Genomic DNA, 24,945 nt, shown 5'->3' with positions numbered 1-24,945 from the left:
CCATTACTAAATATAGTTGTAAATCTTGCACTAGTTGATTCACATCTCAATCATAGAAAGCATGTGGAAATATTTTTACAATCTTCAATAGAAAAATACAAAACATAATTACTAGATCTCTTGGATTACCACCATGGATGACATCTCATAACCTTTCTATGATAATAACAAGTTCTATTCTCTCATAACCTTTCTATGATAATAACGAGTTCTACCCTCTCATAGCTTGGTTGACCATGGCTTTGATAATATCTTGAATATGCTCTGATACCATGTTACAAATTTACCATGAACAAAACAATTAAGCAAAAAAATGTCAAGCACATTTTTTACAATGTATTGATCTCAAAATGTGAATCTATAATACATCAAGTATCTTTCTAAATCTACATCTAAATCAAAGTAACAACTTATTAGTAGATTATCACATAAGAAATAAAAATTAAAAATCATTCTAAATCTACATCTAAATCAGAGTAACAACTTATTAGTAGATTATCACATAAGAAATAAAAAATAACAACTTATTAGTAGATTATCAATAAAAATTAAAAATCATGAGAGTTGTATTCTTATCTTTCTGATTATCTAATAACTCACATTCTAACAATAATATTCGATCATAATATATCATCACTAAAAAATTATTAAAATGAATAATATTTAATAATAAAGAAATAGGTTGAATAGATAGAAAATATCTTGGAAGGAAAAAAAAAATGATAATTAAATGAATAATATTTAATAATAAAGAAATAGGTTGAATAGATAGAAAATATCTTGGAAGGAAAAAAAAAATGATAATTAAATGTTTTAAAATTTATTTTAAGAATAATGATTATTAAGTGTTATATCAATGGGAATTGCCATTCCATCAAAACTAAATCATCGACAATGATAAATTACTTTCAAAAAATAAGCGTCTTCTTATCTTTCACGTTAGCAAATTTCCTTACCATTAAAGATAGATTTTTAATTAATCAATTTTAACTTTGAGTAATTAATATGTTGGTTTATGTTTCAAAAAATAATTTTTTAATTGAAAAATATTTTAAATTAGTATAATTATATTATCAAATGTGATTTTTATATTTAAATGAACATACTTTTTATAAAATAGTATTTATTATTTAATAATTTGCATAAAAATATTATAATTATAATAAATGCGGACAAATAAATATATAACATAGATAATTTTTAGAACCTCAATATCCTCCTATTTTACCATAAATGAAGATTTACGGTAAACCACAAATTAATTCACCCAACTTTAAATGATACATTGCAAAAGAAGCAATGTGCTTCGTTAAGATTTGAGATCCTCTTGTAAATGCAATTCTTTATTGCTTTCTGCAAAACTTTAGATTTATTTTGCAAAATCTTTATATTTATTTTGTGTGAACCATTAATTTTTCAAAATTTACGATTCTCCCTGTGCAAAATTTTAAGAGTTAATTCTTTAAAATTTAATATTCTTCTTGCAAAAGAAGCATTGTGCCACTTCAAGATCTGAAATTCTCTTTGCAAAAGAAGCAATGTCTTTTGTCTTATAAATTATTTTTCAATGAAAACCAACCTGCTCTTTTGATATTTTTAGAGTTCTTCAATAAAGGAGAAATATGTTTTGAGTTATAGTTTGTGTTGTTTTTTTTAATAATTTTTTAATGGTATGATAATTTTAAAAAATTATGTGTGGTAATTTAATTTAATTTTTAAATTTTATTATTGATAAATGTATTATTTTATTTTTTCATGAGAGTAGTTTCTCATATTTTATTGATGGTAAATTTGGTAAATTGTCACTTTGTGTTGACTATGAGACATCACCTTAAAGAAATCGAAAAGAGTCCAACCTGTGATTAACAATTTAAAAAAACTTTATGTCTTTCTCTACACCACTTGAGCTAACCCTTGGAACTTTGAACTTTTATTAATAGAAAATTTATATTATATTTGACCTTTTTTTTGTAACTAGGCTAAGCCTAGGTGGGGTAGCCTAATTATATTTGGCTAGTTTTATTTAAAGGTATTATAAAACATCAATAATCTCACTCTTACTATGGTTAATTTGTTGTTGATATCAACATAACAACAAAAAACAAACCAACCTTATATTATTACTTTTCAGTGTCAAAATGATACATATTTTAGCACAGGGTATAGATAAATTATTTAAATATTCATGTATTAGGGAAAATTATAATTAATGTGTGTGTTGACCATATTAAAATTTAATTACTTTCTAATAAAAATAATTCATTTAACTTTTAATATAAAAATTGAGATATGATATTTAAAAATATTATTAATAATAAAAAATATAATGTCTTAACAATCCAAAGTTAAAAGTTCATGTAATAAAGAAAAAATAAGACCAAGGTCATGAGACACATATTACAAGCTGAATGTTGGGCAAAACATCCTAGTGGGTGTTTGTTTCGGTTTATTATGGCTAAGGAAATTGGCAAAGGCATTGGAAAAGGCAAGAGATATTAATTGACATTTATTTACGAAAATAAATGGAAATAGGAGAAAAGAGAGATGAAAGGTTAGTTCACAACCTTTTGTTAGTTCAATTTTGGAGCTCTCTCTCTTTTCTCTCATACTCTTGCACACATAGAGCATTCTTGGAGCACTTTAGCATTAGAGAAAGGAAAGTAAAGGAAGGAAGATGACAAGTAAGGAAAGCAAGGGACAAGCAAGGAAAATTTGGATCAAATAATTTCAACGAGAAGACTTGCAGATAACAAGTTGCATATGTGATTTCCTAGTTGTTTAGTGAATTCATGGTACATTCATGTATGTATTTGGTTTTCTTGTTGTCATTGGCATGGGTTTTTCCAGGTGTGACAATGGTTTTAACCTTACCTTTCCATTTCCGGATAGCCATGGTGTGATTGGGTTCTTTTATTTGGTTGAGCTTTGGATTGTTGGATGGTTTTGAAACCAGGTGAGGTGGTCTTAGGAAAATTCTCATAGGGCCTAGAAATCCCTTGATCGGTTTTGGCAGGATTGCAACAAATCTTGAGGGTGGAGACATGCAAATTCCTCAAGGTATTTGTGAAGAAATTATGAGGCCTACAAGCTTGTTTTGGGCCTAGTAATCCCTTGACCTGTTTTGGCAAGATAACGGTAAAGCATGAGGGTGGAGGTGATTTAATCTTCGGGAAGCCCTAGTTATTTATGCATCAGTTTGATTATGTGATCCCTTAACCAGTTTTGGCGAGATTGCAAGAGCATGAGGGTGAAGGTGGTTTAATCTCCAAAAAGCCCTGGTTGTTTTTGTCTTGAGTCCAGCATTCATGCTTGGAATATGGTACAGGGGTGATTGAATGAAAGAAAGATTTAGTTAAGCTCAATCTATGGCCGGGTGGTATGTGGAAGTCCCTAACTTGGTTGGCTTTTGCATATGTTAATAAGAGCTCTTTTTCTATGGTATTTCATGAGTTCTTGTGCTTGTTATTATGTGACTTTAATGGTCGTTCTATGATGGTTATTATTCTGGTAATGTGTTGGTTATTAGCATGGTTCCATAACAGGTTGTAGCTATGGCTCTTGATATGTTTTGATTAGTTAATGAATGGTTATTGAATGCATGAGATAACAAATGTTATTGATGCTATTATGATAGGGCATTAGACCTTCTTGATGATTCTCAGATAAGTTTCAAACCCCTATGTTCATATATGCATTCATGACCTGTAGATTACATGTTCATGATATGTTTGATGAAATAACTGTCATGGTTAGGCCTGAATAGGTCAAGTCTTTCATCAAGTCATGTACAATGGCTTTTTTTTATGTTAATTATCATTCTGGAAAATCTCACTGAGTTTTGAGCAGTGGTCTATTCGCTGACCTAGAATTTAGGCTCAAAATCTCGGACCGAACCTCTGAACTGAAGATTTAAGGTCACAACCCTACCTGGTAGACTTATGCACGTGGTTGGAGGCCCACAACCACATGGAGGCATTGTCATGCATGTAGTTGGGAGCCCAAGTCACTAAAAGAACAATTTAGCTCATGGTTTAGGCACTAGGAGTGGTTTTTTAGCTCCTAGGTGTCCTGTAGCTCTTGAGGACAGTCAATAAAGTTACAGTTTGACGATTCCACTTCCTTAACCATACTTAGGAGGTTGAGTCATGTCATAGTAGCACTCATATCATTTTTACCCCAATAGACCAGTTAAAGTGTGTAAATGTGGGAGGGGTGGTTACAATTTGGTAACAAAGCGGGTTTCATTCTCTTTGGATGATATCTTATACTAGATTGGTATCAAAGCATGGTTCAATACTTGAACTAAATGGGTAGAATGTGTTTTTCATATATGCATGTCAACATCTATGTGGTTTTTATGCATGCATTGTCATGGTTATGGTTGTCGTGCATGAGGTCATTGTGTGCAGTTTGTTTGATCAGGCATGATATCAATATATTGATATGATTATGTATATACACATATTGTGCTAATCTGGATTGATTTTGTAGACAAGATAACCTCCCCCGAACTTCACTAAGGTATTGTTGATTATGTTTACATTTGTTTTATCTGACATGGTATGCTTGTAGGAAGAAGAAGATCAGAGATGAATAGAAAAATGATGGATTATAGTTCATGAGGCTCTCCTTATAGATCATATGAGCAACTAAGAGATAAGTACTCTCCTAACATAGCATACACCTTGAGAAGTCTGAAGGCAGAAATCATAAGTTACAAAGTAGATAATGACAAGATCATTCAGTCATATGAAATACTTTCTAGGGCATAGGAGCAACAAGAAAATATCAATGCAATTATCCTTCAGAGTGTGTCATACTTGCAGCAACAGGGACAACCACAAATCAGTTATGGAAAAGAGGACATGACTAATGGGGAATATGGTAGCAGGTTTCATGGTGGGCACAGGTCGGACAAGGATGACGCAGTCATAGATGGAAAGTTATTGGATACACCTGATAGGAGAGGCAGGGGTTATGAGTTCTATTCTCGTTCTGGTTCAAACAGGTATCATGGTCATCGTCATGATCATCCTTACAGGAGGAGTGGGAGGGGATATTTTCTAGATGAGTTAAAGAAATCCAAGCCACCTATATTCGATGGAGAGATGAAGAAACCAAAAGATACAGAGGCATGGTTGCTTGGGATGAAGAAGTTATTTGAGCTACATGATTACACAGAGAAAATAAAGGCCAAAATAGTTATTTTCAGCTTCAAAGGGAAAGTAAACATCTGGTGGGAAGATGTGAAGCGTGCAAGAGACATCATGACAAAGGAGTTGAGTTGGCATGAATTCAAGAGATTCTATAGCAAGAAATACTTGTCAGAGAGGTACTATGATTGAAAGGTAAAGGAGTTCTATGAGTTGAAGATGGGATCCATGACAGATGAAGCGTACATGACTATGTTCTGAAAGTTGTTGAGATATGTGCCTTATCTTAAGGATGAGAAAAAAAAATTTCAGATATTTATCAATGAATTTCCATTAGAATTTAAGGATCAAATTGAGTATGATGAGCCTCGGTCACTGGAAGAAGTCATTGCAAAGTTGAAGCACTGTTATTAGTAATCGAAGCGTAATACTGAGTCCAAGAATGGTTGGAAAGGGGATGATAAGAAAAAAGGAAAGTGGCCATCTAAGTGGGGAAGACCTTAGGATGAAGGTGAGAAGGAAAATGTTTCTCCTTACAAGAAGTTTAATGTAGTTGAGAAGGGACATGGGTCAGATCCTAGAGAGCAACAGAACAAAGGTAGTGGACATTTGAAGTGTTGGATATGTGGCAAGAATCATCGCAAGAAGGATTGTCCATTGTATCAGGGTGGTAGGCCTCAGATCTACAGTGCTAAGGAGGCACAGATATTTGGGGATGTTGGATAGAGAATTCCTTAGATCTATCCAACATTTGATAACAAGAAGGAGGATCAACAAGAATATGTTATTGAGATGGAAGGTAAGCTCTGTGATCAAGTTATTTCTATTTTTATTGACCTTGGATCTAACTATAGTTATGTTAACCTTGACCTGGTGGATAAGTGTGTTTTGAGAAAAGAAGTGCATGTAGAGACTTGGTTGGTGCAGTTGGCTACAGGTACTAAGAAAAGAGTTCATCATTGGTAAGAGTTTTTTCATTTGAGTTGAATGATATGCCTACATCAACACATTTGAATGTGCTTCTATTGGGATCATAACATATGCTTCTAGGTATGGATTGGCTGTACTTTCACATGAATAAGGTGTACTGTTATCAGAAGACTATCGAGTGTTAGGATGATGATGGAGAGAAGAGAATTTTACAGGGTAAGAAGAACCCTACATCAGTGAGGATGTTTACAATTATGCAAGCAATGCATAGTTCCAGGAAGGGCTGGTTATTTTTCACAATGCATGTTTCCAGTTATAAAGGTAATGAAGTTGAAGATGAAGAAGTGTTGAAGAGGTATCTGGTTTTACAACAGTTTCAGGATGTATTCCAAGCAGATATTTCAGGGTTGTCACCTCAGAGGGAAGTGGACTTTTCTATTGAGTTTGTACCAGGAGTAGCACCAGCAACAAAGGCACCTTACAGGATGAGCACTCCAAATCTAGTGAAATTGAAGTTCCAGTTGAAGGAAATGCTTGACAAGGGATACATTAGGCTAATTGTATTACCTTGGGGTGCACCAATGTTGTTTGTGAAGAAGAAAGATGGTACTCTTAGATTGTGTATTGATTACATGCAACTGAATAAGGTGACGTTCAAGAACAAGTATTTGTCGTCGAGGATTGATGATTTTTCTGACCAGTTGATGGGAGCAACAATATTCTTGAAGATTGATTTGAGATCAGGATATCATCAAGTACACATCAAAGAAATGGACATCTACAAGACTTCTTTCTAGACCAGGTATGGGCATTATGAGTTTGTTGTGGTTCCTTTTGGTTTGACTAATTCTCCAACTAGTTTTACATGTTTAACGAATAGTGTGTTGTGTCCTTATATAGACACGTTTTTTATTATATTCATTGATGATATCTTGATATATTTTAAGAATGAGGAAGAGAATGCCGACCACTTAGAAATTATATTGAAATTGCCAAGAGAGCACAAATTTTATACCAAGCTTAATAAGTGCATCTTCTTTCAGACAAAGGTACTTTACTTGGGAAATGTTGTTTCCAAAGAAGGCATAATAGTGGGTTCGGAAAAGATCAAAGATATCATGGAATAGGCAAATCCTATAAATGTGGATGAGATCAGATCATTAATGGGGTTAACAAGTTACTATGGTAGGTTCATCGGGAACTTCTCATAGATTTCCTATCCTACTACATGTTGGGTGCAACCCAACTTCACCTAAATTTTGGTGAAGACTCCGCATTTTGGGGAGAGAAGTGTGAAGTAAAGGATGCAGCGGAGCTCGAAGTGGACCATGCAGAGCGCCAAAGTGGACCGCGTAGTAGATATACCGCACAGTATATGGGCTTCGAGGTGGGTCAAAGCCCCTCCCTTTTGTTAAAAGAATGTAATGTTGTAAATGATGAATGGTTTTTTACCATAGTAGCTTGCATTAGGTGAGTCCATAGTATATGGATGATGGTATTGCGATGATCTATCATTAGAACAGATGGTGTGAAAGAGAGACTAATGGACAGTCTCATGAATTCTGCAGAGAATTCGAATTAGCATAATGATGTGTTGACAGAGGAGATGGAGAAAACAGAGTAGCAAACTGAATTGTTGCCAAAGGAAGATATGGCACAACAGCCTTATGTTTTTTATTTTAACAAGTGTTTTGAGTGTGCAGGTTTTGTTGCAAATGCTAGAGGAGATTTGGCACAAGTTAATAACCAAATAAAGATGGAAGAAGGAGATTCTGTGGAAGAATTCAATCCATGGAGCAGAGAAATTAAATTGCTGGAAAGAATGTTGAACAACCATGATTTAATCATGAAAGAGGGTAAGGATGATAGGGAGGCAACAAGTAAACTAAAGAATGAAGAAAGTAAAAGAGAAGTTAGCATAGAAGAAAATAACAGTAACTTGGAACACAGAGAAAGAGGAAGAAGTAAGAAGCACAATATGGACCAGTTCAAAGATATGTTGGACATAGAAATTGAAGAAATGTGGGAGCAGATGATGAAGCAATTCAAATGGAGGAAAATGGTAGCAGCAAGAAGCAAGATCAATCAAAACTTGAATATGATTGACAAGAAGAAGAAGACAGCAGACATACAGCAACACCAAAGGAACAAAGCATGTGGATAGTTATAGAACAAAGTATGGGATCTAGGAAGACACATGATCAGGAGATCATGAATATTTTCTACTTTGGGAGTCCGATGCAAGAGCATTCAACCCAAGGAAAATCATTGTAAATAGTAGACATAAGGGGGGTCAAGCATTTTAGGAAATATTTTTCCCAAGTTTCAAGTCAATGTAATATTTAGGCTTTTAAGTGATTTAATTAGATAATGGGAGAATATGTAAATGCTCTCAAAATAAATAAATGAGAACATGAGTGGTAGAAGTCAAATCCAACTCTCTAGGAGCAAGAGAGAGTTTCTAGGAATTAATTAGAGTAGATATGGACCATTGAGCTGATAAGGAGACTTTTCTGTTTTAAAACAGAGAAAAAGATGGAATGGATAAAGTCTCAAGGAGACTTATCTGCCACATATGCATGCATGTAGCGATCTTTTAGGATTTTGTTAGAGGATTGATCGGATCCTCCAATGTTCCAATCCAATGCACTCTCATAAATAGTGAACCTGCGCATTCAATAGGGAGATGCCACGAATAGTAGAAACCAGGCCTCTGTGTGTGTGTGTGAGACTGAGGAGTCTCGGATGTAATCTTTTCTTTTACATTAATATATATTCAGAGTTATTCCTGATTGTGTCAAAGAATTGAATGTGTGTTTTAAGTGTTGCTTGTATGTGAATTCGTAGGCTCTGTGACAAGAGGTTACAGACAGAGTTCTGTAGAACACGTAGAAACAGGAGTGATTAAGAGGAATCACAATGGATTTCGAATCCAAGTGAAGAGACAAAGGAAGCTATGGAGGAATGGCATAGCAAAGATGCGCTTAAAAGTTAAGATCAAACGAGAATGAATTGAGCAGCAGAAGAACTGAAAGTCGGAACCTTGTGAAAACCCAGAAACCACAAGAACCATTGGAAATCGCAGAGACCTTCTAAGTAAATGGAATTGCAGAGAAGTGTAAAGGGATACACAGCAGCCGTCAGATCTCATAGATCAACGGCTGAGATCAAATCACAAAGACAGAATCCCTTTTTAAGTGATCGAAACGAGCCTTGGAGATTTGTGAGGAGCGAGTAGCGATTAATCGTGAACCGTTGGATCGTGGCCAGATCAACGGTCACGATTTAAATTGCATATCAGCGGTTTGAAGTATTCAAGGGCCAGTATAAAGGAACGCCAATACACCGATAGCGATTAAGCGCTAATCAGTGATCAGAGGTTCAGAAATCGGGAATCGGCGTTCAGAGAAGGCAGAGGTCACAGCGGAAGCGTGGTGGAGCGATAAGTTATGGAACCGACGACAATTATAAGTGTCGGTGTATAAACTTTGAAGTCCACTTATTATATGATTTGGGTGGAAGGTTAGTGCAATTCCTTTGTATTTTGTAAAGTGTTGCGCTGGGTGGTTTAAGACTTAAGCAGTGTTTTACGATTCTGATAGTCGGAGAAGGGTGATGGTTCATATGTGTATGATTCGTTGGACATTGCAATGGCCGATTGCGACGAGGTTAGCCTCGAGTTCTGTGCTAAGGCTGTAACCAAAATGGAAAGATGTGTATCGCATGTAAATCCTTTGTGTAAGGATTACATAGGGAATTAAAAGTGCCGATTGAAGGTTAAAGGATTTAAAATCATGATAGGAAGGTTCAGGTGGGGTGATTGAGTTCCTATGTACATGAACTGATGATGAATGGGCCGTGACCATTTAAGGTCTGGAGATTTGACTCCATTGCAGAGTCAGATACCTGGGATAGTTGTGGATGCATTATTGAGAAATGCATATTGTGGGTATGTGCGGGTGTTACCCTGCACCAGGATAGCTCATTCTCTACCCTCTCACTCATAAGAACCATGTAGCTAGTGTACCAATCTGGTGACCTCCTATGCCTGCGTTGTGATTTGGGTGCTCTCGAATTCTCTATAGCATCATGCATCAACCTGTTAGCCTCTCTACTACAATTCTTTCCATCTTTGGATGTCTCTCCATCAGTGGGTGCTTACACTCTCTTCTCCTCTGCTTGTGGTTGCTCCAAATCTTGAGGTTCTTCTTTTGGAGCTAAAATTTCCTCATCTGCATGCAACTGAAGATCCCTCTTAAGGGAAATTCGCATGGCCTTCTCTTCATGGAATTTCACCTCTCTACGAATAATTGTCATCCTATGAGTTGCAAGGTACATCCGATAGTTATGAGGTGTATCATTGTACCCCATAAATATGCCCAGCTCTGTTGTTGGTTCTATCATTTTCCGTGCATCCTTGGTGACATGATAGTAAATTGGTGAACCAAAAATCTTGAAGTGTGCCACATATGGTTTCTTACTTGAAAAATCTTCCTCTGGTGTATTCATCTCACGAATATGATGAGGAAATTTATTTTGCACATATACTGTTGTGTTGCATGCGTCATCCCACAAGTGAAACAGTGGGCTCTGATCATGTAACATCACCCATGAAGCTCCCACAATGCTTATTTTCTTCCTTTTTGCAACCCCATTCTGTTGTGGGTTATGGGGAGCTATCAGCTCTCGTCGAATGCCTTCTGATGCACATAAGTTCTTGAATTCATTCGACACATATTCTCCACCATTGTCGCTGCTGAGAGCCTTCACTTTCCTACCTGTGTCTTTCTCAACAAGTGCTTTGAACTCAAATTATTTTTAGAATGTTTAGTATTTATTCTGCACGAATAGTATCCAACACTTGTGTGAGAAATCATCTACAAAATTCACATAATACATGTGTTTGGTTGTGGAGGCTATCAAGAATAGTCCACACACATCTTAGTCAACTCTTTCAAGGATCTCTTGTGCTCGAATATCCTTATCATGAAAGGTGGCTTTGGTGTACTTCCCCAATGTACACCCTTCGCATGTATCACGCTACTTAAGTGCATCCTTGGGAAGTCCTGTAGAAATCAATGCCTCATCTATACACCTTCTCTGCTTTCGTGCTCAAGGAAGAACAACCTTCTACATCCAATTTTATGGGTTCTTTACCCGAACCCTGATATTATTCACTGGTCCCGTGGCTATGTGATGAAGGAACGCCTTTCCTTTGCTAAAAATCACATTGTAGGCACGGTCTTCCAACATAGCAACTGAAACTAAATTATTCTTCAAACCTGGAAAATACATGACATCTTTTAATGTGAGAGGAGAACCAGACTCCATTTGTAAGGTAACAGTATTGATGTTGGTCACATTGTACCTCCCATCATCTCCCATCTCGATGTGCATCTTTAGATCCTTCTCCTCCAAGTTGTTGAAGAACTCTTTGTTGTTGGTCATTGGGTGAAATCCTACTTGAATTTTGAAGCGAATGCTTCACCTACTACTCCTCCTGAGGGCTTCTTTTCGACCTTCTTGTGCGGACACTCTCTGGCATAGTGTCCCAGCTTGTGACAGTGAAAACATTTAATCTTCAACAAGTCCTTCTTCGTTCTTACTTAGATGGAATCGCCTTTGGATTGAGACTTATTCTCTTTCCCTTTATTTTCCTTTCCATCCAAGGCACAATTCTCCTCATCATCATGTTTTGATGAGTTTCCATCTCTGGTGTTCCACTGAATCTATTCTTGCACCAAGTCGGACCACAAACGCTCCCACTCTAGTAGCTTCATTCTCCCATTTATCGAATCATGGTAGTTGTTTCAGCACTTGCCTAGAAGTGTTAGGCTGACCAGATCATCCTCGACAACTTTAACACCAACACTTACAATCTCATCCCGACATTGGGTGAACTTGGTCAAGTATAGTTGTATTGTGTCGCCCTTCTCCATCTTGATTTTCCTGTCTTGTCCTTTAGTGCCAGCTTCCCATGGTCACTATTGTTCTGAAACAAGTTTGTCAAGGCTTTCCAAATTTCATATGGACTCTCCTTATCATGGAGGTTTGAGATAATATGATCTCGAACTCCTTTCAATAAGATCCTTCTTACTTTTTCTACGCACTTCTTCCACTCTGCTAGATTATGTGCATTAGTTGGAGTTGGTTTCGAGATGTCCTTCTCAATGAACTCCTTCAATCTATTGTCCTCTAAGATTGCTTCTGATCCAGATTTAAGCCAGAATGCAATAGATTATAGAGATAACCATAAATACAGAGATGCGATAACCATAAAAACAGAGATGCAACGGAAATAATACTTCATTTCATTAATGGAGAATACTGGAATATGCTTACAAATAGAAATAACCCAGCTAGGGCGATGGTAGCTTATCTCTGAGAAGAGATGTGTCGGCTACATGCCTCTGAACTATTTCGAACTGTGTTTACAATGAGGCTCTAAGGCCTATTTATTATTGAGAAACAGTGGAAAACCCTTCACATTCAAAAACCTAACCCTAGAAGATGAAACGCCAAATTGTGGGCCCCGTTTTGGGGTGAGTTGGACAGCCAACTTCCCGGGGTCGCGAATTGGTCGTATTATCTCCGTTTGACGTGCATGATAGCCCGTTGGAAAGATCTCTCCGAGGACTACGACGGAAAAGACGATTTTTATCAAAAAAATCGTTGGGCGGTGGATTTCCCAAAAAACGTCGTTTAGGGCCTCAAAACGGCTCCAGAAGTTTAGGACCCGAAAAACTGCTAAAAATAGTAAACTGCGCTATAATTAAGGAAAGTGAAAAACTGAAAGAGACAGTTGTGGGGGTCCAAATGGGATAGGTGGGTGGCCACCAACATCCACCTGGATCAGCTTCCATTAGGTCTCTCTAGGAAATGTAATTCGAGATACCCTGAAGGGAATACTCAAGCCTCAAACCATAGAACGCCATACTGATCCTGCTGCTAGCTCTTGAAGATTATCTCTACAAAACTTGTTCCTCGTACAAGTATAAACTTGTATTCTTCTATTCTATTTTGCTTCTTGCTTTGATAGCATGTAGAAAATCCATGTAGATTCAAACTTCTAAGTGTAATTTGCTAAAACAATAGACTTGAATCTACTCTACGATTAACAAGGTTTGTATGACGGGAGCTAGGGTTCAGGGAGCGATGGCGAACACGAGGTTTTATGAGTAACTGTAACAGTTTCATAGCTGGAAGTGAACAGATCATGGATAGCAGCACTGTTAAGCAGGGGACAAAAGCTGACTATCCAGATGGGGGCAGAGGGGTCCATTGGGACCCCCACCTATAAACAAATAATCATGTAGAAACAGAGGCAGCAAGCAAAGGATGGAGTCAGAATCTCGGGGAATGACAGGCTCAAGAAGAGCGGCGGGAAAAACAAGGAAAAAACACAAGTGGAAGACAATGAACCAAGTAGCAATACAACAATCAAAGGCAAAGAAGATGAGGGTTTGGAAGATAATGAAGACAGAAACGCTTCAGGACAAAATCTGACAGGAAACAAGGAAAAACAACAAGGAGCAAACGAGGAGCCCACAGACAGCAGGCGGGGGAACAAAGAGAAGGAAGGGGACACAAGCTGGAACCCCAACAAAGACTCAACAACAAACGGTTTTTGTAAACCAAGGAAAGCTGACAGTCTCAGAGTTGTAATAACGGATCCAGAGATACAAGCCTATAGAGAGCACATGGCAGAACATGCAGTCATATGAAAGTTCATGGGAATGTGGCCAACTGAAAGAGCCTTGTGTCAATGGATCAGACATCACTGGAAGCCAAGAGGAGATGTTAAACTACATTTGGGAGCCAAAGGTTTCTTTACATTTGTGTTTACTAACCTGGAAGACAAGGACAGGATTTTCGATGGAGGCCCGTATTTCATGGCCTCAGCTGGTCTATACATGCGACCATGGAAACCGAAATTTGTTCTAGAGAAGGAATCTTTCACTCAGGTTCCAGTGTGGATCCGCTTGTTTTCTCTCCCGATAGACTATTGGGGTCTGAACGCTCTAAAGCAAATTGGAGATCAGTTGGGGACTTTTATCAAAGCCTCAGAGGCAACATTGCAGAAGAAATACACCTCATACGCAAGAATATGCGTGGAAATGGATGTATCAGGAGCACTGTACGAGGGGCTATGGCTTGAATATAGGGATGAGGATTATTTTCAGGCAATAGACTATGAGCAGATCCCGTTTCGATGCCGTAAATGTCATGAACACGGACATTTAATAAGGGAATGACCTATGAACAAGAAGGAGGAGGACACTAAAACAGAACAAGTAAATAAAGGCAAAGATAACTTTATAATCCCGAAGTCAAGGCAGAGAGCCAACAGAAGAAGGGCATACAGAGCAGGAATAGGCAGAAACAACAACAGCAATACCTTTGAGATCTTGGATCTGGAGACAGACTCAGAGGAGATACAGAAAACCAAAGCAGCAGATAAGGAGCCAAGAGACAAGGAGGAACGAACCAGGAAAGAAGAGGAAGAGGACAAAAACAACAACGAAGTCCAAATGAGGGAACAACCAGAAGAGTCGGAGGAGGACACAAACATGCTGACCAGTGATGGAGGAAGCGAGGACATTGAGCTGGAGGAACTTTTAGCTCGGGAAGGGATGAATCTACCCGTCATAGTGGAGAACTGGAAAAATCAAGGTATAGAAACAGCATCGGAAGAAGAAATCAAAAAAATCAGTGATTTGTTTACAGCAAGGCAGAAAGCAGCACTAGAAAGGCAACATAGAAAGCTAGGCATAGCAAGAGGAAATGGTCTCCACCCGAAGAGTCTTCTATGGAACTCATCAAGCTCAAGGAAAAAGAAGAAAAGGGGTCGAAAAACAAGCAGTGAAGGTCTGCAGGAGCTAGGAATGATAATGATCAACTCAGGGAAGATGAAGGCTCTTAGCGCCTTCCCGTCCTTTCAATAATACCTAAAGTTTGTCATGAAGATCATATCTTGGAATGTAAGAGGGCTAAACAGCCAAGCAAAGCACAGACTGCTGAAACGCAAATTCCAGAAATATAGACCGGAGATCATGTTCTTACAGGAAACCAAATGTAGCGGTTCCAATATGGCAAGGATCACCAAGAAGATCGGAAGGCACATAAATTTTCTAGAAGTTGAAAGTCAGGGCATAGAAGGAGGCCTAGCAACACTATGGGATACAAGAGAAATTCAAATACTATCTGCAGAAGCGAACAAGCACTTCATTGCTGTGGAAGCTCAACCCACAGGTAATTCTGAATCATTTTTATGTGTAAATGTTTATGGACCACAGAAGATAGAAGATAAAATCAGTTTCCTGAATTCCTTAAATAGACTCATTAGCAGGCATCCAATGTCCAAATGTATTTTGGGGGCTGACTTCAACATGATAACAACCCTTCTAGAGAAGAAAGGGGGTCTAAGGAAACTTAATAGGGATGCGGAGGCTTTCACCAGTTTCATTGAGAACGCTAAATTGGTAGACATTTATACCAAGAGTGGCAATTTTACTTGGAACAATAGAAGAGGGGGAAATAGAATGATAGCCTCTCGCTTGGACAGATTTTTGGTTTCTGAGAGCATCATAATGGATGGTATCCTTGTAGAGTCAGATATCCTTCCTAGTGGAGGTTCGGACCATTGGCCAATATCGCTCATAGTTGTTGTTCATGGCACACCAAGGAATAAACCCTTTAGATTTGAAAAATTTTGGTTGGATCATCCCAACTTCCTTCAGATGGTAGAAAACTGGTGGTTAGAACCTCTGGAAGGTAAGGGTTCCAAAATGTTCAATCTACAGAAGAAATTAAGACTTATTAAAGATAAGATAAAAGAGTGGAGTAGAACAGTTTTTGGAGATATCTTCAAGGAGAAAACCCTTATAGAAGATAAGTTGGAACAAATTCACAGAGAATGGGTAGCAGGGCAAAGCAGTGAGGAATCTATCTAACAGGAAAAAACTCTAACTCAACAGTGGCACAGTCGATGTCGGCAGGAAGAAATTCTCTGGAGGCAAAAATCAAGGATTCAGTGGCTAAAAGAGGGAGAGTAGAATACCAAATTTTTTCATAGATCTGCTCTAGATTACAGAAGTTCAAACAAAATTCTTGAGATGAGAAATGAAAATGGGGAGTCAGTGAAGAACCACCATGACATATCAGAGTTGCTCTCCGCTCATTTCAGATCCATAGCACAGGAACCGCAGTTAAATAGAGGGGAAGCCATTAGGGAACTTCTAAAAGCCATTCCTAAAGCTGTCACCTCTTAGCAGAACTGGGCCCTCAGTAGGGAAATCACATTGGAAGAGGTAGAGGAAGCGGTCAGAAGCATGCCAAACGATAAAGCCCCTGGGCCAGACAGGTTTACAATCAACTTTTACAAGGCTTGCTGGAATATTGTGAAGCAGGATGTTTGGGAGGTTGTTGAGGACTCTAGACGCTCTGGAACCATTCTCAAATCCATTAACTCGACCTTCATAGCATTAATTCCAAACGTAGAGGAAGCCAACACCCCTGAAAAGTTCAGACCTATTTCTCTCTGCAATGTCATTTATAAAATAATATCAAAAGTTATTGCCAATAGGCTAAAGCCCATTCTCCCGGGCATCATCTCTGAAGAGCAATCGGGCTATGTAGAGGGAAGGCAGATATTAGATAACATTATTCTTGCTCAAGAGATGATCCACACTCTCCATTCAAGGAAAAAAGCAGGGATGTTAATGCAGCTTGATCTATCAAAAGCTTATGACAAGGTGAGCTGGAATTACCTCGAAGCCATTCTGGACGCTTTCGGATTCAGCAGGCATTGGGTTAACTGGATTCTAGCCCTCATCAAATCATCAAGGTTCTCAATATTAGTTAATGGAGCCCCCTCTGAACCATTCTCACCTTCGCGAGGAATAAGACAGGGTGATCCTTTATCCCCTTTCCTATTCGTTATCCTCATGGAGGGTCTCAGCAGAATCATAGCCAAGAAGAAAGCTGAAGGAGCAATTAAGGGTCTTCAACCAATCCCGTCTATCCCTGCTACCACCCATCAGCAGTTTGTGGACGACACTATGTTACATGGCATCCCTACAGTGAAAGAGGCCTTGGCATTCAAGGAAATCTTAGATCTCTTTAGCAGAGCCTCAGGAATGGAAATCAATTTCTCCAAATCTACGATTTTCTTCTTCAACACTCATCATGCTATCCAGGCTCACCTTTCTCAAGTTCTAGGCTTCCGGATAGGCGGTTTACCTTCGAGATATCTAGGAGCTCCCCTTACTCTGCGACCTTGGCAGAAAGTGCACTGGGAAAAGATCATAGCCAACATGGAAAACAGATGCAAACACTGGACATACAAGGCGCTCAACTTTGCCGGAAGATTAATCCTCACCAAGGTTGTGTTACAGGCTATACCGCAGTACTTATTATCCATGCTACCGGCCCCCAAGGGGATTCTTCAACAAATCAGAGCTATACAGAGATCCTTTTTATGGAGTGGGAATGGAGACAAGAGAAAATGGGCGCTAGTAACCTGGAACAAATTATGCAAGCCGAAATACGTGGGGGGACTTAATCTAGTGGATCCAGCAGTTGTCAACATAACCTATGGTGCAAAGCTATGGTGGAGATGGATTAAAAAGCCCAATTTGCCATGGGCGAGACATTGGAAATACAAGTACATCCCAAATTGCAATCATCAGGATCTCATAAGATTGCAGGAGGTTCTAGAGGGCTCGCCTATATGGAATCTTGCAAGACAAAACCGTAGCCTAGTGCAGGAAAATAGCTTCTAGGAAATACGCAATGAAAGGTTGGCCCTGTTTTGGGAAGATGCATGGCAACAATTCCCAAAATTAGACACCCCAGAGCTATTCTATCTCAAACAGATCAGCCAGAATGAGGGCAGAAGCAGAGTCTGCCATTACTGGGACCAAAGTAGCAGAGATGCAAGCTGGAGAGAATGGATACATCTCAACGCTGACAAACACATTGAGGGAAATGAAAGCACAAAACAAATCAACAGTCAGATTCTCAAAAGAAAGATAAGGAAAACAGAGGAAGATGATCAGCTAAGATGGGGTATGACAGGTAATGGAAATTTCTCACTAAAAGAAGCAAGGGAAATGATAGTAAAGGCAGAAAAGGAGGAAGCAGTGCCCTGGTGCAACAAAGTGTGGGACAACCTATTTTGGCCGAAAATTAAGACATTCCTATGGCTACTCATGAGGAACAAAACCCTGACATGGGACAATCTGCGCAGAAAAGGGTTCGGTGGACCTTCCAGATGCCCAATGTGCTTAGGAGAAGAAGAAACTATAAACCACCTATTTAATTCGTGTGACTGGGCAAACCATCTATGGAACTAGATGGAGGGAATTCTACGGAAATCAGACCGTGATCGAGAGTCCATCCGAAACACGATTTTAAACTGGCAAAACAATTTTTCCAAAAACCAGAGAGTCAATAACATCTGGAAAGCCACGCCAGGTTTCTTATTGTGGACAATATGGAAAGAGCGCAACAGAAGGGTATTTCAGGATGAACACAGAAATATTGAACAATCAAAAGTAACTATTCTAACAAATATAAAACAATTGATTCAGACAAAATGCAAGGTGGATCCCAATGAGAAACCATCGGCTCAGGACTTACATATCTTGAAGTGCTTTCAACTGGAAGCCAACCACAGCATCACGACGCTGAGACACCAGCAACAACCAAACTCGGAGGCCAACAGATGGAATTTCCCGCTAGAGGGAGGTCTGAAGCTGAATTTTGATGGTGCCTCCAGAGGCAACCCCGGGATAGCTGACATTGGAGGTGTTATTAGAAACCAGGAAGGAGAAATTGTGCATATTTACTGCAGGGCGTTGGGAGAAGGCACGAACAATGAGATGGAGTTCGCGGCGTTAGAACAAGGGCTGAGAATTCTAAAGAATTTACCGACAAGCAATGCAGTGGTGGAAGGCGACTCGTCCCTGGTCATCTCAGTCGCAAAGAAAATTCAGGGAGGCACTCAGGCCTGCAAAGCTACGAGACACTGGAGGCTAGCCAAGGTGACGGAGAACATTGCACAGTTAATTGGCGAAATGAAAGGATTAGTCTTTCAAACAGTGAGGCGTAACGCAAATGGGCTGGCTGATTACTTGGCAAACTACAGCATTGACAACCAAGACAGGGGATGGAACAGCTGTTGGCAGCAAGTGGACAGTCCGAGCCTTAAGGAGAGGTGCTTATAGCTGGCAAGAGAGGACGTGGGCAATTTAAACTGGGCTTAATTGGAAAACGACAGAATATCACGGCACATCAAAATGGAATACTCGGGAGACGATATGAGTGGGGAAAGTTGGCACAAGTCGAAAGGACAAGCTCGGCGAAAGCATTTATGGCAACAGAAGGTGTACAGAGATCACATCTACTATTTGATATATCGAAGGGACTACTGCAGCTGCCTCTTCAGCAGGATGGACATTTGGCACGAATACATTCATCAAGGTATAAGCAACATTTATTTTCATATCTAGAGGCATCACGCAGCATTCATGGCCATCCACAGGAACTATGATGATAGTACTCCCACGACGTTTCGGGAGGTGAGGCTCAGCATGGGAAACCTCAAGGCGAAAAGCTATTTAACAAACAGTTGGAGCAACGACTCAATTACTCTTTCTAGGGGTATCACTCTGGGTTAATATCGTTCTTGGTTCCGAGCTGATCATCAAGCGAAGGATAACAGGGGAAATATGGATACTGGAAGCTGTCGAAGCATAAATGCAAACCAGGAGCTCCATGCTGCAAGGAGCATGTATGAAACCCGAACAACAATGAGAAACAAACGAAGAATTGCTGAGATGGAAGCTGCAGTTAAGGAGGAGGAACAACCGCGCACAGAGGAGGACATAGCAAGGGAGGTGGACTGGTTGATGGACCCAGGCACTGCATCCAGGCGAGCTACGCAATTCGTGCGTACACAAGTGGAGAGTTGGAGGATCAAGACCCTATTGGCGAGAGCTCTGGAATCCAGGGATGAAGGGAACCGGCATTCTCAAGGGGAGAACCTCATCTCTGAAGCCCAACTAAAAAGTCTGTATGAGATTTGTGAGGCGTTAGACAACAAAATCTCGGTTGTGCATGATGTTGCAGAAACGGTCAATAAAAAGTTAACTTTGCTTATTAAACTTCTTCGGCAGACGTTGAGTCTGGATCCCCCGAGCTCTGATAGTAAGCAGCAGGCACCGCCGAAGGAAATTCACAATTATCGTTCCCTGCATGAGAGAGTGGACAAGCACGTCCTGGAACAGGGATTGGACATTGCAAGCAGGTTCGGGATGCCCTCGCAGTAAGTCGGGACTGTTTGTTCCATCTCTTTTGTTTTTTGCTGACTGTTTCGGTGGACTTCTTGGACTGTAACTCTGTCATATCCTGAAAGTTTTCTAGTTACAATGGTGCAGTTCAAGGATAGTTTGTGTTAAAGCTTTGCATAGTAGATAAATGGCTATGCCACCCTCCGTGGTGTGCGGTTAGCATTTTGAGCTTTTATAGTATCTTGATGTCTTAGGGCTGGTGTCTTGTGTCTGTTGACCTGTATGCCTCAGGTCTCGATCTGCAACAGCAGATTTTTTGTACTATATTTTGTTTCATAATATATCTATCTGGCTTACAAAAAAAAAAAAAGAATCTACTCTACCAATTGCAGAAATGAATTACGATCGCGAAATCAAAAAGCAAACATGATAAAGGATTTCAATCACACATTACACAATGATTTACTAGGAAAAGCCTCAGCTAAAAACCCCGCTATCTTTATATTTCATTAGTTAGAAAATATGAGAATATTACAATGCTTTTCTCAAGTCTCAGAAACCTCTACACAATCTTACTTCGTAGACAAGCCTAGCCCAATACTTAACCAATTTTTGCCATGCCCAAGTCCCTATTTTCTTGTGTTGTTTCCTTGAGTAATTATCCCCTATTAATTAGGGAAATCCCCATCCACAAGTACGCAATCCATCAAGGTCCTTCCTCAGACTGCATGCACCACCTATACAATTTGGATGATTATACAATTGATAGTACACTTCCCTTGAACTTCAATCTCAACTGGGTATTTCTTTGATCTGACATGCATGAGCTATTTATGAGTGAATCATTAGTTAACTAATTGATCACTAGGTGTGGTTCAAGTTCAAGTTCCACACTTTGACCTCTCACTAGTTCCTCCATCAATTAGAACTAGTTAAACTGAGATAATTAATTACGACTCAAAATACACTCACCCAGGGCTCTTATAATGTAGGTGACACTCTACATGACTCAAGTTAGATCCTCAACTCGAATTAACTAAACCAACTATGTCAAAATAACTTAGTTAACTCGCACAAACTGTCATGTGATGTAGAATTACAATTTATTCTAATTTAATTCAAGAAAAAATTAAATTAGAATCTTTCTTTGTGTCATTTTCAACAGCGAAAAAAATTGGGGCTGTTATTATCAGCTCTACAACAATGAACTCTCAGAACTTTAACTTTATTAGGACGTGCTTATTCGCCTGGGCTTGTAACCAAAGCAGGTACCCCCAGAAACTTTATTCGCTGGATATGTAATTATCTCAATCACGCAGAAGTGGAATATACGTTAAAATTGTAACGAGAGATGGCGCTGTTCGTGATTGGGATGTTTCCACTGATTTTCTTTATAACCGCTCCTCCACGTTTCAACGACGCAGACTGCTGCCCTTCCTTGAAACTCATATTAAACGTGTTTATCCCCGCCGGAGCACTGAACGTCTGCGAAACGTTGCCAGAGGTCAATACCACGCTGGCAGGCTTAGTCAGCATGGCAGTCACGTACACGTCATCGCTCAGGTCCTCAGAGTTCGCCACTTTGCAACTGTCCGCGGTGGCTGTGGTGTTCTTAGAATGTGTGTAATAGAACAAGTAAAGTGAATCCTCGGTGACGGTGGGCTCCCTGCCCGTTTTGTACCATCGGATATAGTGCTCGCCCACTTCCAGGAACGCCTGGTGGGTGAAGTTCACCACGTTCTTGGCGTTGTCGCTTTGGCTGAGCGGAGGTGCCACGTAGGAGCTCTCCACCCAGTCGTTCCACGTCACGATCTCGACAAGCGGAGGGTTGAGGCTTATGATCTGCTGCCATCTTGTGAGCCAGAGACCTGGACCTTTGTAGTTTCCCTTCACTTGGCACCCACAGTTGACGTTGTTGGCCTTGCAATCGGAGGAGCAGCAGGAATCTTGGATGTTCTTGGAGAACCAGGGGCTGGGGGTGGCCATGTATACCTTCCCTCTGTCGTTACAGGCCTTCAGATAGTTACTGTCCTTGTCACCCGATGGAGTCTGGAGGGCCGAGTCGTAGTAAGGCCAGGCGGAGGTGTCCCATGGCATGAGACCGTCTATGGTGTCATTGAATTGGTCGATCATCCCCAGAACGCCGTAATAGGATCCGTCGGTGGGGAAAAAGGGCACGAAGAAATAGTTCTCCTTTCCGCCGGCTTGTGTGAAGACGCCTTGCCAGCCGGCGAGGGCGGTGGAATAGGTAGTGTAGGATTTCCACCAGGAATCATCGCTGCCCAGCCAGGAAGTGAAGAATTGCTTTCCTCGAAATGTCAGCTGGTTGGGGTGGCTTTTGTATCTTGTCATCATCTCGGTAATATTAGCGGGGCTGAGGTTGCCATTGGAGTCACTGTGGATGTCGGCGGAGAAGAAGAGCTTGAAGTCGGGGCCGACCTCCTTGGCAGCCTGGTAAATGGCGTCTGCGCGCGCTGGGCGCCAGACATTGCTGTTGAGGGCGAAGGCGTTGATTCCTTTGCTCTGGGCGAACTGGATCTCCTTTTTCAGTGTTTCTACTGTGTCTTCCGCGTAGAGCATGTAATGAGCGAACACGAGCCTCTGATCCGCTGCTCTTGCGCAGGAGACGAGAGTAAGTAACAGGACCAATAGCTGAAGCATATTGCTGGACCTCATTATGCAGGTTACAGAATGCTGTGACAAAGAATGCAATTACCTGTTGTGGAAAATGCGAATTTAAAGGTGGAAAATAGAACCTGCGGAGGCTATTTAATTCAAAGAGAAGACCCGACGTGAGGGCGGCTGCGGGTCAAACACGACACGGAGAACTGAACAGTTGACAAGAGATTAGAGTTTCGAGATTCAGTAGACGACAAGCGTAGAATTTTCGTAGAATTGTTACTGTGTTCAGTTGGTGGCGGAAATCGCAGAGAGAAAGGAGAGGTTCATACTGAAGAAATGTAAAGATGTGGTTATTGGAAGAGTAGAGCTCCCTAAAAAAGGAAAGACCACCGAATCATAAAGATGGGGAAGTTGATTATTACTGTCACTGACAGAGATGCACAACCACACCCCGCACCCACCGAACAAGTGGACTTTTACGCCTAACTTATGTCCATTGCAGAGATGGCGAAGTCAAACAATTGAACTCCATTGTATCTGTCCAATTCTGGAATATTCTCTAAATCCACCCTGACTTTCATACGTAATAATTTCAAAAGATATTATTTAACAAATGTCAACTCTTTTATCATCAACCAATGTTTCAACAAATTTATCATTATATAAAGTTTTTCTATTTTATTCTATTTACTTATATAAGCAAAATTGGGAAACGCTGGCTTTGAACTTTCTTTGAGTAAGTTTTTCTATTTTATTCTATTTACTTATAAGATGTTGCAAGAAAAATTATGAAAAGTTGGCCTTGAACTTTCTTTGATTAAGTTTTTTTAACTTGTAAATATAGTGATGGGTGGTTTAAACTTAAAATTATTTGAGTGAAGTTTAAAAGACCATGGTTCAAATTTATTTGAGTGAAGTTTAAAAGAGCACTGTTCAAATTTCATTGAGTATAATGTTTTGCTATGGTGTGTAGTCTAAGGAGAAGACTCCATGTTCTTGCCAAAATCATAAGAAATTTAATATATTTGACTTGAAAGTTGTTGGATGTACTTTTGGTATTATAGTGATAGCTAAGTCTCCCTTAAATAAGACCTAACAATTATAGATTCACTGCTTCTCATAAAAATTACCTAACAACCTTAAGAAAACTAAACCCACATATATCTGCTTACGAATTATATCTCATACTCTGAACTTTTACTTATAAAATTAATAAAAACTTTAACTTGGGCCAATACCAACTACAATTCTACACATCTCACAATATCAACCTTTTATTTAAATTCCCGTTCTCAAGCAATTCTAGAAAGTAGGCGTGTACGATCACAAATATTGGTCAACATTGCCATTGGTTGTCACCGTCTTTGGCACTATCAACATGTGCTCTCGTCGCAAAAGAAGCAATGTTGACCTCCTTAATATCTGGGATCCTCTTGTAAATGCAATTTTTTATTGCTTTCTTCAAAACTTCAGATTTATTTTGCAAAATCGTTATATTTGTTTTGTGTAAACAATTAAGTTTTCAAAATTTAAGATTCTCCTTGTGCAAAATTTTAAGAGTTAATTCTTTAAAATTTAATATTCTTCTTGCAAAAGAAGCATTGTGCCACTTCAAGATCTGAAATTCTCTTTGCAAAAGAAGCATTGTGTTTTGTCCTATAAATTATTTTTCAATGAAAAGCAACCTGCGCTTTTGATATTTTTAGATGTTCTTTACAAACGTGTGGGTTGGTTTTTATATTATTTAATAAAAGGAGAAATATGTTTTGATTTATAGTTTATTTTGTTTTTTAGTTATTTTTTAAAGTTTGATAGTTTTTAATAATAATAATAATATCTAGGTCACAGCCAAGTCAGACACCAAATTGGTGAATGAGACCCCTTGTTTGTGGGACAAGGGACCCACCTCCACGCGGCGATTTGACTGCTAAGCTTATGAAGGCATA

At 39.3% G+C, this 24,945-nt stretch overlaps 2 protein-coding genes across 2 annotated transcripts; one reads left to right on the top strand and one right to left on the bottom strand.

Annotated features, from left to right (window-relative positions):
- Positions 1-18,439: 18,439 nt before the first annotated feature.
- LOC149146639 (uncharacterized) lies at positions 18,440-19,312 on the top strand. The gene has a single exon (XM_089452826.1). The coding sequence runs from the start codon at positions 18,440-18,442 to the stop codon at positions 19,310-19,312; it is 873 nt and encodes a 290-aa protein (XP_089308952.1).
- A 2,228-nt stretch (positions 19,313-21,540) lies between these two features.
- Positions 21,541-23,202, bottom strand: LOC149146638 (glucan endo-1,3-alpha-glucosidase agn1-like). Its single transcript, XM_089447411.1, has one exon. It carries the CDS (start codon positions 23,051-23,053, stop codon positions 21,689-21,691), a length of 1,365 nt encoding a protein of 454 aa, XP_089303537.1. The 5' UTR covers positions 23,054-23,202; the 3' UTR covers positions 21,541-21,688.
- Positions 23,203-24,945: the final 1,743 nt, after the last annotated feature.

Source organism: Pinus tabuliformis, chromosome X, assembly GCF_031772625.1.
Source record: "Pinus tabuliformis cultivar Carrire ecotype Pingquan chromosome X, CPIR1, whole genome shotgun sequence".
In the NCBI taxonomy this organism is placed as follows: domain Eukaryota; kingdom Viridiplantae; phylum Streptophyta; class Pinopsida; order Pinales; family Pinaceae; genus Pinus; species Pinus tabuliformis.
Note: the sequence above shows the minus strand (reverse complement) of the source record. Positions and strands in the feature narration are given on the sequence as shown.